Source organism: Tachyglossus aculeatus, chromosome Y4 (assembly GCF_015852505.1).
Source record: "Tachyglossus aculeatus isolate mTacAcu1 chromosome Y4, mTacAcu1.pri, whole genome shotgun sequence".
NCBI lineage: Eukaryota > Metazoa > Chordata > Mammalia > Monotremata > Tachyglossidae > Tachyglossus > Tachyglossus aculeatus.
In genome coordinates, this window is record NC_052096.1 from 5,657,189 (window position 1) to 5,674,929 (window position 17,741).

Below are 17,741 nucleotides of genomic sequence, written 5' to 3' on the forward strand. Positions count from 1 at the left end.
TAATAATAATAATCATGATGATGGCACTTGTGAAGCGCTTACTATGTGCCAAACACTGTTCTATGCACTTTAATACCCATTCCCCCCTTCGCCACAACAAGCCATTATATACTCACTCTCACACAGTTACTTCCACTACCGGTAATTTATTTAAACATCTGTCTCCCGTGCTAGATTCTTGCTCCTTGAGGGCAGGAGATGTGTCTGCCCGCTCTGTTGTACCCTCCCGAGAATTTAGTACGGTGCTCAGTAAATCCCAGCGGTAGAGGAGGGGGAGGACGGGGCTTGGGCGGACACTGGGTCTCAGGGGTGGGGGGTTCTCGGGGCGGAGAGGGACCGCAGGTGCCAGCTGGAGGCGGGGGTGGCGAATAAACCCAGTCCGGTGACAAAGACGATAATAATCTCAACGTCTTTGCAGGTGCTCCCGTCCCTTTAGTTCTCGGAACACTCAAATCATGATAATTTAAGTGTGGCACTTGATAAGCGCTTACTCTGTGCCAGGGACTGTACTAAGCGCTGGAGCACACCCCCATTTTACAGATGAGGGAACAGAGAAGCGAAGTGACTTGTGATAGGGCTTCCCAACTGCCTCGCCTCTTCCTCCTGCTCTCACTCTTTTTGTCCACCCTGGAATTCCCCCCACCTTCAAACCCAGCAGACCACAGCTCTTCCCATTTTCCCCAAAGCCTCCCCCAAATCCCCTCTCCTCCTGGAAGCCTTCCCTTCTTCATCCCCAACACCCAAAGACAATTCAAATCAAGCCACCCCTACCATTTGTTTATTTAAAGGCCATCAGTGGTATGTGATTTATATATATATATATATATATATATATATATATATATATATATATATGCCCAAAGTCACCCAGCTTTCTATTTATTTCACTTTGTTAATATGTTTTGTTTTGTTGTCCGTCTCCCCCTTCTAGACTGTGAGCCCGCTGTTGGGTAGGGACCGTCTCTAGACGTTGCCAACTTGGACTTCCCGAGCGCTTAGTCCAGTGCTCTGCACACAGTAAGCGCTCAATAAATACGATTGAATGAATCAATGAATGACCTCCGACTCCCAAGCCCGGGCTCTTTCCACTGAGCCACGCTGCTTCTCTAATACCGTAATTATTATTATTAGAAGAGTGGATGGCGCTCTGCCCCCCGGCCCCAGCTTCCCTTCCCGGAAGAGCCGGACCGGAAGGTTGGCATACGCCGCGTGGCTCAGTGGAAAAGAGCCCGGGCTTTGGAGTCAGAGGTCATGGGTTCAAATCCCAGCTCCGCCAATTGGCAGCTGGGTGACTTTGGGCGAGTCACTTCACTGGGTCTCAGTGGCCTCATCTGGAAAATGGGGATGAAGACTGTGGGACAACCTGATCACCTTGTATCTCCCCTGCACTTAGAACGGTGCTTGGCACATAGTAAGCGCTTCACAAATACCATCATTATTATTATTATATGGTCCTTTCAGGTACCGCACGGGCTGGTGGCATCCCCCTGGCCCTCCCCGTGCCCATCCCGCCCCCCGGCCGTCTCCTGGACGCCCCCCCCGGCCCACGTCGGGCAGGCGGTCGCCGTCCAGCTCCTGTCCGGAGCCGACGAGGGGGTGGGTCTCCTGCGGCCCGGGGGCCCCCCGGACCACCCGGAAGGGCCCGCCATGCCCGGGCACCACGACGTCGGCCGCGGCCAGCACCCGGCGCCGGCTGCGCTCCTGCGCGGCGGGGTCCTCGCTCAGCTCCCGCCAGCCGTCGCCGTCGCCCTCGCGCTCGAAGACGTCGCCGGCCACCAGCACCGTGCCCCGGGCCGTGCCGGCCACCGCCACGCTGACGTCCCCCGCGCCCCCGTGCCCGGGCGTGGCCCACACCTCCAGCCCCGGGCCCAGCCGCAGAGGCCGGCCTTCGGCCAGCCCGTGGGGCAGGTAGGTGCCGCCCGGCAGGCACAGGTCGCGGGAGACCAGGAGGCAGGCGGCGGGGAACAGGCCCAGGTTGCCCACGTGGTCCGAGTGGCCGTGCGTGGCCACCACCAGCCCCACGTCCCCCGGGGCCAGGCCCTGGCCGGCCAGGGCCTCCAGCAGCGCCCCGCGGGCCCAGGGCCCCGCCGTGTCCACCAGGATGGGGCCCGCCGCCGCCCGCTCCAGGGCCGCCTGGGCCTCCGCGCCCCGGGGGGACCCGGGGACGGGGGCGGCGGGCTTCCGGGGCCCCGGGCCCGGCGTGGGCACGATCAGGGTGACGGAGCCGTCCGCCCTCACGGCCCCCCGGTCCCCCACGGGCTCGGCGTAGCCCCGCAGCAGGACGCAGACGGAGTAGGGGTCCCCGGGGATCAGCAGCGGGGGGGTCCCCGGCAGCGGCTCCATCCGCACGGGGCAGGTCATGGCTGGCGGGGGTGGGCTGGGGGAGAAAGACAGAGAGAGAGACAGAAGGGGTTATCGCGCTGCCTCCAAACGCCCCCGTTCCCCCTCAACCCCCAAATTCAATCACATTTATTGACCGCTTACTGTGTGCAGACCACTATAATCAATCAATCAATCAATCGTACTTATTGAGCACTTACTGCATGCAGAGCACTATACTAAGCACTTGGGAAGTACAAGTTGGCAACATCTAGAGACAGTCCCTACCCAACAGTGGGCTCACAGTCTAAAAGGGGGGCATTTGTTAAGCACTTACTATGTGCAAACCACTAGAATAATAGTAATAATGGCACTTATTAATCAATCAATCAATCATATTTATTGAGCGCTTACTATGTGCAGAGCACTGTACTAAGCGCTTGGGAAGTACAAGTTGGCAACATACAGAGATAGTCCCTACCCAACATTGGGCTCACAGTCTAAAAGGGGGTGACAGAGGAAAAAAAAAAAAAAACCAAACATACTAACAAAATAAAATAAATAGAATAGATATGTACAAGTAAAATAAATAAATAAATAAAGAGTAATAAATATGTACAAACATATATACATATATACAGGTGCTGTGGGGAAGGGAAGGAGGTAAGATGGGGGGATGGAGAGGGGGACGAGGGGGAGGGGGAATTCTTATTAAGCACTTACTATGTGCAAAGCACTGATGTAAGCACGTGGAAAGTACAATTACAGTAAATAATGACGGCATTTGTTAAGCTCTTACTATGTGCAAACCACTATAATAATAACAGTAATAATGGCATTTATTAAGCACTTACTATGTGCAAAGCACTGTTGTAAGCACTTGGAAAGTACAATTACAGTAATGAATGATGGCATTTGTTAAGCTCTTACTATGTGCAAACCACTATAATAATAATAGTAATAATGGCATTTATTAAGCACTTACTATGTGCAAAGCACTGTTGTAAGCACTTGGAAAGTACAATTACAGTAATTAATGATGGTATTTATTAAGCTCTTACTATGTGCAAACCACTATAATAATAACAGTAATAGTGGCATTTATTAAGCACTTACTATGTGCAAAGCACTGTTGTAAGCACTTGGAAAGTACAATTACAGTAATTAATGATGGTATTTATTAAGCTCTTACTATGTGCAAACCACTATAATAATAACAGTAATAGTGGCATTTATTAAGCACTTACTATGTGCAAAGCACTGTTGTAAGCACTTGGAAAGTACAATTACAGTAATTAATGATGGCATTTGTTAAGCTCTTACTATGTTCTAAGTGCTGGGGTAATAATAACGATGGTGGCATTTATTAAGCACTTACTATGAGCAAAGTACTGTTCTAAGCGCTGGGGAGGTTACAAGGTGATCAGGTTGTCCCACGGGGGGCTCACAGTCTTCACCCCCATTTTCCAGATGAGGGAACTGAGGCCCAGAGAAGTCAAGTGACTTGCCCAAGGTCACACAGCTGACAGGTGGCAGAGCTGGGATTAGAAACCATGACCTCCACTGAGCCACCCTGCTTCTCTTCTCAGCTGTGTGACTTTGGGCAAGCCACTTCACTTCTCTGGGCCTCAGTTCCCTCATCCGTTAAATGGGGATGGAGACTGGGAGCCCCTCGTGGGACAACCTGATCACCCTGTATCCCCCCCCCAGCGCTTAGAACAGTGCTTTGCACATAGTAAGTGCTTAACAAATGCCATCACTATTATGATGGGGGCCCCGGTGCCCCCCTCTGCCCCCGAATGGTAGCGCCCCTTGGGTAATGGTATGGTCTGTCTCCCCCTTTCATTCATTCATTCAATCGTATTTATTGAGCGCTTACTGTGTGCAGAGCACTGTACTAAGCGCTTGGGAAGTCCAAATTGGCAACATATAGAGATGGTCCCTACCCAACAGCTCACAGTCTAGAAGGGGGAGACAGGGAACAAAACAAAACATATTAACAAAATAAAATAAATAGAATATGTACAAGTAAAATATATAAATAAATAGAGTAATAAATCCGTACAAACATATATACATATATACAGGCGCCGTGGGGAAGGGAAGGAGGTAAGGCGGGGGGGATGAGGGGGAGAGGAAGGAGGGGGCTCAGTCTGGGAAGGCCTCCTGGAGGAGGTGAGCTCTCAGTAGGGCCTTGAAGGGCCTTCTAATAATAATAATAATAATTTGGTATTTGTTAAGCGCTTACTATGTACAAAGCACTGTTCTAAGCACTGGGGAAGTTACGAGGTGATGAGATTGTCCCACGGGGGGCTCCCAGTCTTCATCCCCATTTTCCAGATGAGGTCACAGAGGCCCAGAGAAGTGAAGTGACTCGCCCAAAGTCACACGGCGGACAAATGGCGGAGCCTGGATTTGAACCCATGACCTCGGACTCCCAAGCCCGGGCTCTTTCCGCTGAGGCACGCTGCTTCTAGCCTGTGAGCCCGCTGTTGGGTGGGGACTGTCTCTAGATGTTGCCGACTTGGACTTCCCAAGCGCTTAGTCCAGTGCTCTGCACGCAGGAAGCGCTGGCTCAGTGGAAAGAGCCCGGGCTTTGGAGTCAGAGGTCACAGGTTCAAATCCCGACTCCGCCAATTGTCAGCTGTGTGACTCTGGGCAAGTCACTTAACTTCTCTGGGCCTCGGTTCCCTCATCTGTAAAATGGGGATGAAGACTGTGAGCCTCACATGGGACAAGCTAGTCACCTTGTTATCCCCCCAGCACTTAGAACAGTGGTTTGCACATAGTGCTTTACAAATACCATCATCACCATCATCATCAAATACGATGGAATGAATGAATGAATATGGTCTCACCTCTACCGAAGGATGGGGCTCCCATCCCCCCCTCTGCCCGCGAATGGTAGCGCCCCCCCTACTTGGATAATGGTATGGTCTCACCTCATCCCCCTCCCCTCCCGACGCTACCACTGAGGGATGGGGGGGCCCGCCCCCCCAATTGGTAGCGCCCCCCTACTTGGGTAATGGTACGGTTTCACCTCTACTGAGGGATGGGGTCCCCGTCCCCTTATTTGGGTAATGGTATGGTCTCACCTTGTCCCCCTCCCCTCCCGACGCTACCACTGAGGGATGGGGGCCCCCGTCGCCCCCCTCCGACCCCGAATGGTAGCGTCCCCCCTACTTGGGTAATGGTATGGTCTCACCTCTACTGAGGGATGGGGCCCCGTCCCCCCTCCGGCCCCGAATGGTAGCGTCCCCCCTACTTGGGTAATGGTATGGTCTCACCTCTGCTGAGGGATGGGGCCCCCGTCCCCCCTCTGTACCCGAATGGTAGTGTCCCCCCTACTTGGGTAATGGTATGGTCTCACCTCTACTAGGGGATGGAGCCCCTGTCACCCCCTCCAACGCTCGAATGGTAGCGGCCCCCCCACTTGGGTAATGGTATGGTCTCACCTCGTTCTGCTCCCTTCCCGACGCTACCACTGAGGTACCGTGGCCCCCGTCCCCACTCTGTCCCTGAATGGTAGTGCTCCCCTACTTGGGTAATGGTATGGTCTCACCTCTACTGAGGGATGGGGCCCCCGTCCCCCCTCTTGGGTAATGGTATGGTCTCACCTCTACTAAGGGATGGAGCCCCTGTCACCCCCTCCAACGCTCGAATGGTAGCGGCCCCCCCACTTGGGTAATGGTATGGTCTCACTTCGTCCTGCTCCCTTCCCGACGCTACCACTGAGGTACGGTGGCCCCCGTCCCCACTCTGTCCCCGAATGGTAGTGCCCCCCTACTTGGGTAATGGTACAGTCTCACCTCTACTGAGGGATGGGGTCCCCATCCCCCCCTTGGGTAATGGTATGGTCTGACCTCGTCCCCCCTCCCTTCCCTAAGTTGCCATTGAGAGATGGGGGGCCCCCGTCGCCCCCCTCCGACCCCGAATGGTAGCGTCCCCCCTACTTGGGTAATGGTATGGTCTCACCTCTACTGAGAGATGGGGCCCCCGTCCCCCCTCTGTACCCGAATGGTAGTGCCCCCCCTTGGGTAATGGTACAGTCTCACTTCTACTGAGGGATGGGGTCCCCGTCCCCCCTCTTGGGTAATGGTATGGTCTCACCTCGTCCTGCTCCCTTCCCGACGCTGCCACTGAGGGATGGGGGGCCCCGTCCTCCCCCCTCCGCCCCCGAATGGTAGCGCCCCCCCATCTTGGGTCTCACCTCTACTGAGGGATGGGGCCCCTGCCTACTTGAGTAATGGTATGGTCTCACCTCTACTAGGGGATGGAGCCCCTGTCACCCCCTCCAACGCTCGAATGGTAGCGGCCCCCCGACTTGGGTAATGGTATGGTCTCACCTCCTCCCCCTCCCTTCCCGACACTGCCACTGAGGGATCGGGGGGCCCTCTTCCCCCCCTCCGACTCCTAATGGTAGCGTCCCCCCCATCTTGGGTAATGGTATGGTCTCACCTCTACTGAGGGATGGCGTGGCTCAATGGAAAGAGCCCGGGCTTTGGAGTCAGTGGTCATGGGTTCAAATCCCGACTCCGCCAATTGCCAGCTGGGTGACTTTGGGCAGGCAAGTCATTTCACTTCCTATGTGCAAAGCACTGTTCTAAGCGTTGGGGAAGTTACAAGGGGCTCACAGTCTTAACCCCCATTTTCCAGATGAGGGAACTGAGGCCTAGAGAAGTGAAGTGACTTACCCAAATAATAATAATGATGGTATTTGTTAAGCGCTTACTATCTGCAAAGCACCGTTCTAAGCGCTGGGGGGGATACACGGTGATCAGTTTGTCCCACGTGGGGCTCACCGTCTTAAGCCCCATTTTCCAGATAAGGGAACTGAGGCCTAGTGAAGTGACTTGCCCAAAGTCACACAGCTGACAAGGGTCGGAGCTGGGATTGAGAAGCAGCGTGGCTCAGTGGAAGGAGCACGGGCTTTGGAGTCAGAGGTCATGGGTTCGAATCCCTACTCCGCCACATCAATCAATCAATCGTATTTATTGAGCGCTTACTGTGTGCAGAGCACTGTACTAAGCGCTTGGGAAGTCCAAGTTGGCAACATCTAGAGACGGTCCCTACCCAACAGTGGGCTCACAGTCTAAAAGGGGGAGACAGAGAACAAAACCAAACATACTTACAAAATAAAAGAACTAGGATAGATATGTACAAGTAAAATAAATAGAGTAATCAATCAATCAATTGTATTTATTGAGCGCTTACTGTGTGCAGAGCACTGTACTAAACGCTTGGGAAGTACAAGCTGGCAACATCTAGAGACGGTCCCTACCCAACAGTGGGCTCACAGTCTAAAAGAGGGAGAGTAATAAATCTGTACAAACGTATATACATATATACAGGTGCCGTGGGGAAGGGAAGGAGGTAAGATGAGGGGGAGAACCTGCTTCATGAAGCAGAAGCCATCATTAGGCCAAAATGAAAGGGTTCTGCTGAAGCGATAGCAAGCCGAGACTACATTTATTTATTTATTTATTTATTTATTTATTTATTTATTTCTTGGCATTTATTAAGCACTTACTATGTGCAAAGCACTGTTCTAAGCGCTGGGGAGGTTACAAGGTGATCAGGTTGTCCCACCTGGGGCTCACAGTCTTAATCCCCATTTTCCAGATGAGGTCACTGAGGCCCAGAGAAGTGAAGTGACTTGCCCAAAGTCACACAGCTGACAATTGGCGGAGCCGGGATGGCTCCATCTTCACGCCTCCTAAAGATGATTTCTTCCTTTGTCATGGGCAGGCATCGACTGAAAACGTTTGTCTGGGGTGTGAGGAAACCAATCCAATAATCTGTTTTGAACGCCCAACTCCTCCTCTAAACTCCTTGTGGGCAGGGGTCAGCATGGCTCAGTGGAAAGAGCGCGGGCTTGGGAGGCAGAGGCCATGGGTTCGAATCCCACCTCCCCCACATGTCTGCTGTGTGACCTTGGGTAAGTCACTTCACTTCTCTGTGCCTCAGTTCCCTCATCTGTAAAATGGAGATTGACTGTGAGCCCCACACGTGACAACCTCATCTCCTTGTGTTCCCCCCAGCGCTTAGAACAGTGCTTTGCACATAGTAAGCGCTTAACAAATACCAACATTATTATTATTATTACCAACTCTGTTGGAGTGGACCCTCCCCAGCGTTTTGTACGGGGCTCTCACAAAGCGAGCGAGCGCTCAGTACATAGCAGAGATCAATCGATAACCATCGATAGATAAGCAGTATGGCATGGGGATAGGGCACGGGCCTGGGAGTCACAAGGTTTGCTGCCATTTGTCTCAAGCAGCGTGGCTCAGTGGAAAGAGCACAGGCTTTGGAGTCTGAGGTCATGGGTTCAAGTCCTGCTCCACCAACTGTCAGCTGTGTGACTCTGGGCAAGTCACTTAATTTCTCTATGCCTCAGTGACCTCATCTGTAAAATGGGGATTGAAAGTGTGAGCCCCCCATGGGACAAGCTGATCACCTTGTAACTTCCCCAGTGCTTAGAACAGTGCTTTGCACATAGTAAGCGCTTAACAAATGCCATCAGTATTTGTCTGCTGCATGGGGTTAGGGCACGGGCCTGGGAGTCACAAGGTTTGCTGCCATTTGCCATTTGAGAAGCCGCGTGGCTCAGTGGAAAGAGCCCGGGCTTTGGAGTCAGAGGTCATGGGTTCAAATCCCCCCTCTGCCAATTGCCAGCTGGGTGACTTTGGGCAAGGCACTTAACTTCTCTGGGCCTCAGTTACCTCATCTGGAAAATGGGGATTAAGACTGTGAGCCCCCCGTGGGACACCCTGATCACAATGTAACCTCCCCAGTGCTTAGAACAGTGCTTTGCACATAATAAGCGCTTAATAAATGCCATCATCCTTATTATTTAATAATTATTTTAAATTATATTTAATTAATTAATAATTTATTATTATTATTATTATTATTATTATTTGTCTGCTGCATAGGGACAGGGCACGGGCCTGGGAGTCACAAGGTTTGCTGCCATTTGCCTGCTGCATGGGGTTAGGGCACGGGCCTGAGAATCACAAGGTTTGCTGCCATTTACCATTTGAGAAGCTGCGTGGCTCAGTGGAAAGAGCCTGGGCTTTGGAGTCAGAGGTCATGGGTTCCAAATCCCCCCTCTGCCAATTGCCAGCTGTGTGACTTTGGGCAAGTCACTTCACTTCTCTGGGCCTCAGTTACCTCATCTGGAAAATGGGGATTAAGAGTGTGAGCCCCCCATGGGACACCCTGATCACCATATAACCTCCCCAGTGCTCAGAACAGTGCTTTGCACATAGTAAGCGCTTAATAAATGCTATCATTATTATTATTTAATAATTATTCTTAAATTATAATAAATAAATAATTATTTATTATTATTATTATTATTATTTGTCTGCTGCATGGGGACAGGGCACAGGCCTGGGAGTCACAAGGTTTGCTGCCATTTTGTCTGCTGCATAGGGACAGAGCACGGGCCTGGGAGTCACAAGGTTTGCTGCCATTTGAGAAGTCTCATGGCTCAGTGGAAAGAGCCCGGGCTTTGGAGTCAGAGGTCATGGGTTCAAATCCTGGCTCTGCCAATTGCCAGCTGGGTGACTTTGGGCAAGTCACTTCACTTCTCTGGGCCTCAGTTCCCTCATCTGGAAAATGGGGATGAAGACTGTGAGCCCCCCATGGGACACCCTGATCACCATGTAACCTCCCCGGTGCTTAGAACAGTGCTTTGCACATAGCAAGCGCTTAATAAATGCTATCATTATTATTATTTAATAATTATTATTTAATTATAATTAATTAATTAATCAATAATTCTTATTTAAAATTGTTATTATTATTATTATTTGTCTGCTGCATGGGGATAGGGCATGGGCCTGGGAGTCACAAGGTTTGCTGCCAATTAGTCTGCTGCATAGGGACAGAGTACGGGCCTGGGAGTCACAAGGTTTGCTGCCATTTGAGAAGCCGCGTGGCTCAGTGGAAAGAGCCCGGGCTTTGGAGTCAGAGGTCATGGGTTCAAATTCCAGCTCTGCCAATTGCCAGCTGGGTGACTTTGGGCAAGTCACTTCATTTCTCTGGGACTCAGTTACCTCATCTGGAAAATGGGGATTAAGACTGTGAGCCCCCCATGGGACACCCTGATCACCATGTAACATCCCTGGCGCTTAGAACAGTGCTTTGCACATAGTAAGCACTTAATAAATGCTATTATTATTGTTATTATTATTATTATTATTATTATCATCATTATTATTATTATTTGTCTGCTGCATGGGGTTAGGGCACGGGCCTGGGAGTCACAAGGTTTGCTGCCATTTGTCTGCAGCATGGGGACTGAGCACGGGCCTGGGAGTCACAAGGTTTGCTGCCATTTGCCATTTGAGAAGCCACGTGGCTCAGTGGAAAGAGCCTGGGCTTTGGAGTCAGAGGTCATGGGTTCAAATCCCAGCTCTGCCAATTGCCAGCTGGGTGACTTTGGGCAAGTCACTTCACTTCTCTGGGCCTCAGTTACCTCATCTGGAAAATGGGGATTAAGACTGTGAGCCCCCCATGGGACACCCTGATCACCATGTAACCTCCCCGGCGCTTAGAACAGTGCTTTGCACATAGTAAGCGCTTAATAAATGCGATCATTATTATTATTTAATATTTATTTTTTAATTATAAATAATTAATTATTAATTAATAATTATTTAATATTATTATTATTATTTGCCTGCTGCATGGGGACAGGGCATGGACCTGGGAGTCACAAGGTTTGCTGCCATTTGTCTGCTGCATGGAGTTAGGGCACGGGCCTGGGAGTCACAAGGTTTGCTGCCATTTGCCATTTGAGAAGCCGCGTGGCTCAGTGGAAAGAGCCCGGGCTTTGGAGTCAGAGGTCATGGGTTCAAATTCCAGCTCTGCCAACTGCCAGCTGGGTGACTTTGGGCAAGTCACTTCACTTCTCTGGGCCTCAGTTACCTCATCTGGAAAATGGGGATGAAGACTGTGAACCCCCCATGGGACACCCTGATCACCATGTAACCTCCCCGGCGCTTAGAACAGTGCTTTGCACATAGTAAGCGCTTAATAAATGCTATCATTATTATTATTTAATATTTATTTTTTAATTATAAGTAATTAATTAATTATTAATTAATGATTGTTTAATATTATTATTATTATTTGTCTGCTGCATGGGGACAGGGCATGGACCTGGGAGTCACAAGGTTTGCTGCCATTTGTCTGCTGCATAGGGACAGAGCACGGGCCTGGGAGTCACAAGGTTTGCTCCCATTTGCCATTTGAGAAGCCGCGTGGCTCAGTGGAAAGAACCCAGGCTTTGGAGTCAGAGGTCATGGGTTCAAATCCCAGCTCTGCCAATTGCCAGCTGGGTGACTTTGGGCAAGTCACTTCACTTCTCTGGGCCTCAGTTACCTCATCTGGAAAATGGGGATTAAGACTGTGAGTCCCCCATGGGACACCCTGATCACCATGTAACCTCCCTGGCGCTTAGAACAGTGCTTTGCACATAGTAAGTGCTTAATAAATGCTATCATTATTATTGTTTAATAATTATTTTTTAATTATAATAAAAATTAATAATTATTTATTATTATTATTATTTGTTTGCTGCATGGGGACAGGGCACGGGCCTGGGAGTCACAAGGTTTGCTGCCATTTTGTCTGCTGCATGGGGTTAGGGCCCGGGCGTCACAAGGTTTGCTACCATTTGAGAAGCCGCGTGGCTCAGTGGAAAGAGCCCGGGCTTTGGAGTCAGAGGTCATGGGTTCAAATCCCAGCTCTGCCAATTGCCAGCTGGGTGACTTTGGGCAAGGCACTTAACTTCTCTGGGCCTCAGTTACCTCATCTGGAAAATGGGGATGAAGACTGTGAGCCCCCCATGGGACACCCTGATCACCATGTAACCTCCCCGGTGCTTAGAACAGTGCTTTGCACATAGTAAGCACTTAATAAATGCTATCATCATTATCATTTAATAATTATTTTTAATTATAATCAATCAATTAATAATTTATTATTATTATTATTATTATTTGCCTGCTGCATAGGGACAGGGCACGGGCCTGGGAGTCACGAGGTTTGCTGCCATTTGCCATTTGAGAAGCCGCGTGGCTCAGTGGAAAGATCCTGGCCTTTGGAGTCAGAGGTCATGGGTTCAAATCCCAGCTCTGCCAATTGCCAGCTGTGTGACTTTGGGCAAGTCACTTCACTTCTCTGGGCCTCAGTTACCTCATCTGGAAAATGGGGATTAAGACTGTTAGCCCCCCATGGGACACCCTGAGCACCATGTAACCTCCCCGGCGCTTAGAACAGTGCTTTGCACATTGTAAGTGCTTAATAAATGCTATCATTATAATTATTTAATAATTATTTTACTTATAATTAATTAATAATTAATGATTATTCAATACTATTATTACTATTATTTATCTGCTGCATGGGGACAGAGCACGGGTCTGGGAGTCACAAGGTTTGCTGCCACTTTGCTGCATGACCTTGGGCGAGTCACCCAACTCCCCTGTGCCTCAGTTCCCTCATCTGCTGTGTAACCTTGGGCAAGTCACTTCACTTCTCCGAGCCTCAGTTACCTCATCTGTAAAATGGGGATGCTGACTGAGAGCCCCACGCGGGACAACCTGATCACCTTGTATCCCCCCAGCGCTTAGACCAGTGCTTTGCACATAGTAAGCGCTTAACAAATGCCATCATTTATTTTCATTTTATTCCCTGTGCCTCATTCATTTATTCTTTCAATCGTATTTATTGAGCGCTTACTGTATGCAGAGCACTGTACTAAGCGCTTGGGAAGTACAAGTTGGCAACATATAGAGATGGTCCCTACCCAACAGTGGGCCTCGGTTCCCTCATCTGTAAAATAGGGATTGACTGTGAGCCCCACCGTGGGACAACCTGATCACCTTGTAAACTCCCCGGCGCTTAGAACGATGCTTTGCACATAGTAAGAGCTTAACAAATGCCATCATTATTATTATTATGGGGTCCCCGTCCCCCCCTCCGCCCCCGAATGGTAACGCCCCCCCCTTGGGTAATGGTATGGTCTCAACTCGTCCCCCTCCCTTCCCGACGCTACCACTGAGGGATGGGGGGCTCCCGTCCCCCCCTCCGACCCCGAATGGTAGCGCCCCTCCTGCTTGGGTAATGGTATGGTCTCAACTCGTCCCCCTCCCTTCCCGACGCTACCACTGAGGGATGGGGGGCTCCCGTCCCCCCCTCCGACCCCGAATGGTAGCGCCCCTCCTGCTTGGGTAATGGTATGGTCTCAACTCGTCCCCCTCCCTTCCCGACGCTACCACTGAGGGATGGGGGGCACCCGTCCCCCCCTCCGACCCCGAATGGTAGCACCCCTCCTGCTTGGGTAATGGTATGGCCTCACCTCGTTCCCCCCCCCCCCCCCCCCCTTCCCGACGCTACCACTGAGGGATGGGAGGGTCCTGTCCCTCCCTCCGCCCCCGAATGGTGGCGCCACCACGTCGGTAGCAGGATCACCCCCCCCTTTTCCCGCGATGGTTTCTCCCCCTTCCTTCAGCGCCCCGAGCTCCCCCCCTCCACCCGGCCGACATGGTTCCTCCCACGCTAGCTTCCATCGCCCTCCTGCCCGCCAAGGACCAACCATTCAGTCATTCATTCAACCGTCTTTCATTCATTCATTCATTCAATCGTATTTATTGAGCGCTTACCGTGTGCAGGGCACTGTACTAAGCGCTTGGGAAGTACTTATAGAGACGGTCCCTACCCAACAACGGGCTCCCAGTCTAGAAGGGGGAGACAGACACCAAAACAAAACACGTGGACAGGTGTCAAGTCGTCAGAACAAATAGAAGTAAAGCTAGATGCACATCATTAACAAAATAAATACAAGAGTAAATTTCTGGAGCGCTCACTGTGTGCACAGAACTGGACCAAGCGCTTGGATAGTACAGATAAAGACGGTCCCTACCCAACAACGGGCTCCCACTCTAGAAGGGGGAGACAGATGACAAAACAAAACATGTGGACAGGTGTCAAGTCATCAGAATAAATAGAAGTACAGCTAGATGTACATCATTAACAAAATAAATAGAATAGTAAATTTCTGGAGCGCTCACTGTGTGCACAGAACTGGACCAAGCGCGTGGATAGTATGGTCCCTAACCAACAACGGGCTCCCAGTCTAGAAGGGGGAGACAGACACCAAAACAAAACATGTGGACAGGTGTCAAGTCGTCAGAATAAATAGAAGTAAAGCTAGGTGCACCTCATTAACAAAATAAATAGAACAGTAAATTTCTGGAGCGCTCACTGTGTGTACAGCACTGGACTAAGCGCTTGGATAGTACAGAGAGAGACGGTCCCTATCCAACAACGGGCTCCCAGTCTAGAAGGGGGAGACAGACACCAAAACAAAACATGTGGACAGGTGTCAAGTCGTCAGAATAAATAGAAGTAAAGCTAGATGCACATCATTAACAAAATAAATAGAATAGTAAATTTCTGGAGCGCTCACTGTGTGCACAGAACTGGACCAAGCACTTGGATAGTACAGATAATAATACTACTACTACTAATAATGATGATGATGGCATTTATTAAGTGCTTACTATGTGCAAAGCACTGTTCTAAGCACTGGGGAGGTTACAAGGTGATGAGGTTGTCCCACGTGGGGCTCACAGTCTTCATCCCCATTTTACAGATGAGGTAACTGAGGCCCAGAGAAGTGAAGTGACTTGCCTGAAGTCACACAGCTGACAAGTGGCAGAGCCGGGATTTGAACCCGTGACCTCGGACTCCAAAGCCTGGGCTCTTTCCACTGAGCCACGCTGCTTCAGATAGAGACGGTCCCTACCCAACAACGGGCTCCCAGTCTAGAAGGGGGAGACAGACAACAAAAGAAAACATGTGGACAGGTGTCAAGTTGTCAGAATAAATAGAAGTAAAGCTAGATAATAATAATGATAGCATTTATTAAGCGCTTACTATGTGCAAAGCACTGTTCTAAACTCTGGGGAGGTTACAAGGTGATCAGGTTGTCCCACTGGGGGCTCACAGTCTTAATCCCCATTTTACAGATGAGGGAACTGAGGCGCAGAGAATCAATCGTATTTATTGAGCGCTTACTGTGTGCAGAGCACTGTACCAAGCGCATTGGGAGGCACAAGAGAAGTGAAGTGACTTGCCCAAAGTCACACAGCTGACAGTTGGCGGAGCTGGGATTCGAACCCATGACCTCTGACTCCAGAGCCCGGGCTCTTTCCAGTGAGCCACGATGCACATCATTAACAAAATAAATAGAATAGTAAATTTCTGGAGCGTTCACTGTGTGCACAGCACTGGACTAAGCGCTTGGATAGTATAGATAGAGCCGATCCCTACCCAACAACAGGCTCACAGGCTAGAAGGCTGTCAGCTGTGTGACTTTGGGCAAGTCACGTAACTTCTCTGTGCCTCAGTTACCTCATCTGTAAAATGGGGGTTAATAATAATAATGATGGTATTTATTAAGCGCTTACTATGTGCAAAGCACTGTTCTAAGCACTAGGGAGATTACAAGGTGATCAGGTTGCCCCTCCAGGGGCTCACAGTGTTCACCCCCATTTTACAGATGAGGGAACTGAGGCACAGAGAAGTTAAGTGACTTGCCCAAAGTCACACAGCTGACAATTGGCGGAGCTGGGATTTGAACCCATGACCTCTGACTCCAAAGCCCGGGCTCTTTCCACTGAGCCACGCTGCTTCTTCAGATTAAGACTGTGAGCCCCCCTTGGGACAACCTGATTACCTTGTAACCTCCCCAGCGCTTAGAACAATGCTTTGCACATAGTAAGCACTTAATACAATGCCATCATTACTATTATAATGGGGGAGACAGACCACAGAACAAGTCTTTATCCCCATTTTACAGATGAGGGAACGGAGGGCCAGAGAAGCAAAGCGACTCGCCCAAGTTCCCACAGTGGACAAGTGGCGGAGCCGGGATTAGTGCTTGATTTGTACTTCCCAGCGCTTAGTCAAGTGTTCTGTACACAGTAAGCGCTCAGTAAATACGATTAAATGAAAAATAAGTAGCCAGACATCAATAGCAATAACATAATGAACTCGTATCAGCCTCAGCACTTAGAACAGTGCTTGGCACCTAGTAAGCACTTAACAAGTCATGGGTTCAAATCCCAACTCCACCAATTGTCAGCTGTGTGACTTTGAGCCAGTCACTTCACTTCTCTGGGCCTCAGGGACCTCATGTGTCAAATGGGGTGAAGACTGTGAGCCCCACGTGGGACAACCTGATCCCCTTGTATCCTCCCCAGCGCTTAGAAAGATGCTTTAATAATAATAATGGTATTTGTTAAGCGCTTACTATGTGCAAAGCACTGTTCTAAGCGCTGAGTATGTGCCAAGCACTGTGGCAGAAACAAGGTCATCAGGTTGTCCCACCTGGGGCTCACAGTCTTTAATCCCCATTTTCCAGATGAGGGAACCGAGGCCCAGATAAGCTGTTACTTGCCCAAGGTCACACAGCAGACAAGTGGCGGAGCCGGGATTAGAACCCATGACCTCTGACTCTAAAGCCCGGGCTCTTTCCACTGAGACACGCTGCTTCCTTCATTCATTCGAGAGGGAGCGTGACTCAGTGGAAAGAGCACGGGCTTGGGAGTCGGAGGGCATGGGTTCAAATCCCAGCTCCGCCAATGGTCAGCTGTGTGACTTTGGGCAAGTCACTTCACTTCTCTGGGCCTCAGTGACCTCATCTGTCAAATGGGGATAATGGCTGTGAGCCCCCCGTGGGACAACCTGATCACCCTGTAACCTCTCCAGTGCTTAGAACAGTGCTTGGCACATAGTAAGTGCTTAATAAATGCCATCCTTATTATTATTATCCCCCCCCCCGTCTTCATAGCCACCCTCGGAGTAGAAGAAAAAAGGTGGAAAACTTGGACCAGGCCGGACACGTCACTTCCGGTGTCTGTGGCTCCACGCATGCGCGGTGGCGGCTAGTATCGCCGTCGCCTTGACAACGGCCCAAGTTGAGCGGGAGGCCCAGTGGTGGTGATGGCATTTATTAAGCGCTTACCATGTGCAAAGCACTGTTCTAAGCGCTGGGGAGGTTACAAGGTGATCAGGTTGTCCCACGTGGGGCACACAGTCTTCATCCCCATTGTACAGATGAGGTAACTGAGGCACAGAGAAGTTAAGTGACTTGCCCAAAGTCACACAGCTGACAGTTGGTGGAGCCGGGATTTGAACCCATGACCTCTGACTCCAAAGCCCGGGCTCTTTCCACTGAGCCATGATGGCATTTATTAAGCGCTTACTATGTGCAAAGCACTGTTCTAAGCGCTGGGGAGGTTACAAGGTGATCAGGTTGTCCCACATGGGGCTCCCAGTCTTCATCCCCATTTTCCAGATGAGGTCACTGAGGCCCAGAGAAGTGAAGTGACTTGCCCAAA

At 50.5% G+C, this 17,741-nt stretch overlaps 1 protein-coding gene across 1 annotated transcript; it reads right to left on the minus strand.

Annotated features, from left to right (window-relative positions):
- Window positions 1-303: 303 nt before the first annotated feature.
- On the minus strand, window positions 304-2,363 carry MBLAC1 (metallo-beta-lactamase domain containing 1). The gene is made up of 2 exons (XM_038768251.1): window positions 1,466-2,363; window positions 304-430 (listed from the first exon to the last, which is right to left on the minus strand). Exons 1-2 carry the CDS (start codon window positions 2,359-2,361, stop codon window positions 304-306), a joined length of 1,023 nt encoding a protein of 340 aa, XP_038624179.1. The 5' UTR covers window positions 2,362-2,363.
- Between the last annotated feature and the right edge of the window lie 15,378 nt (window positions 2,364-17,741).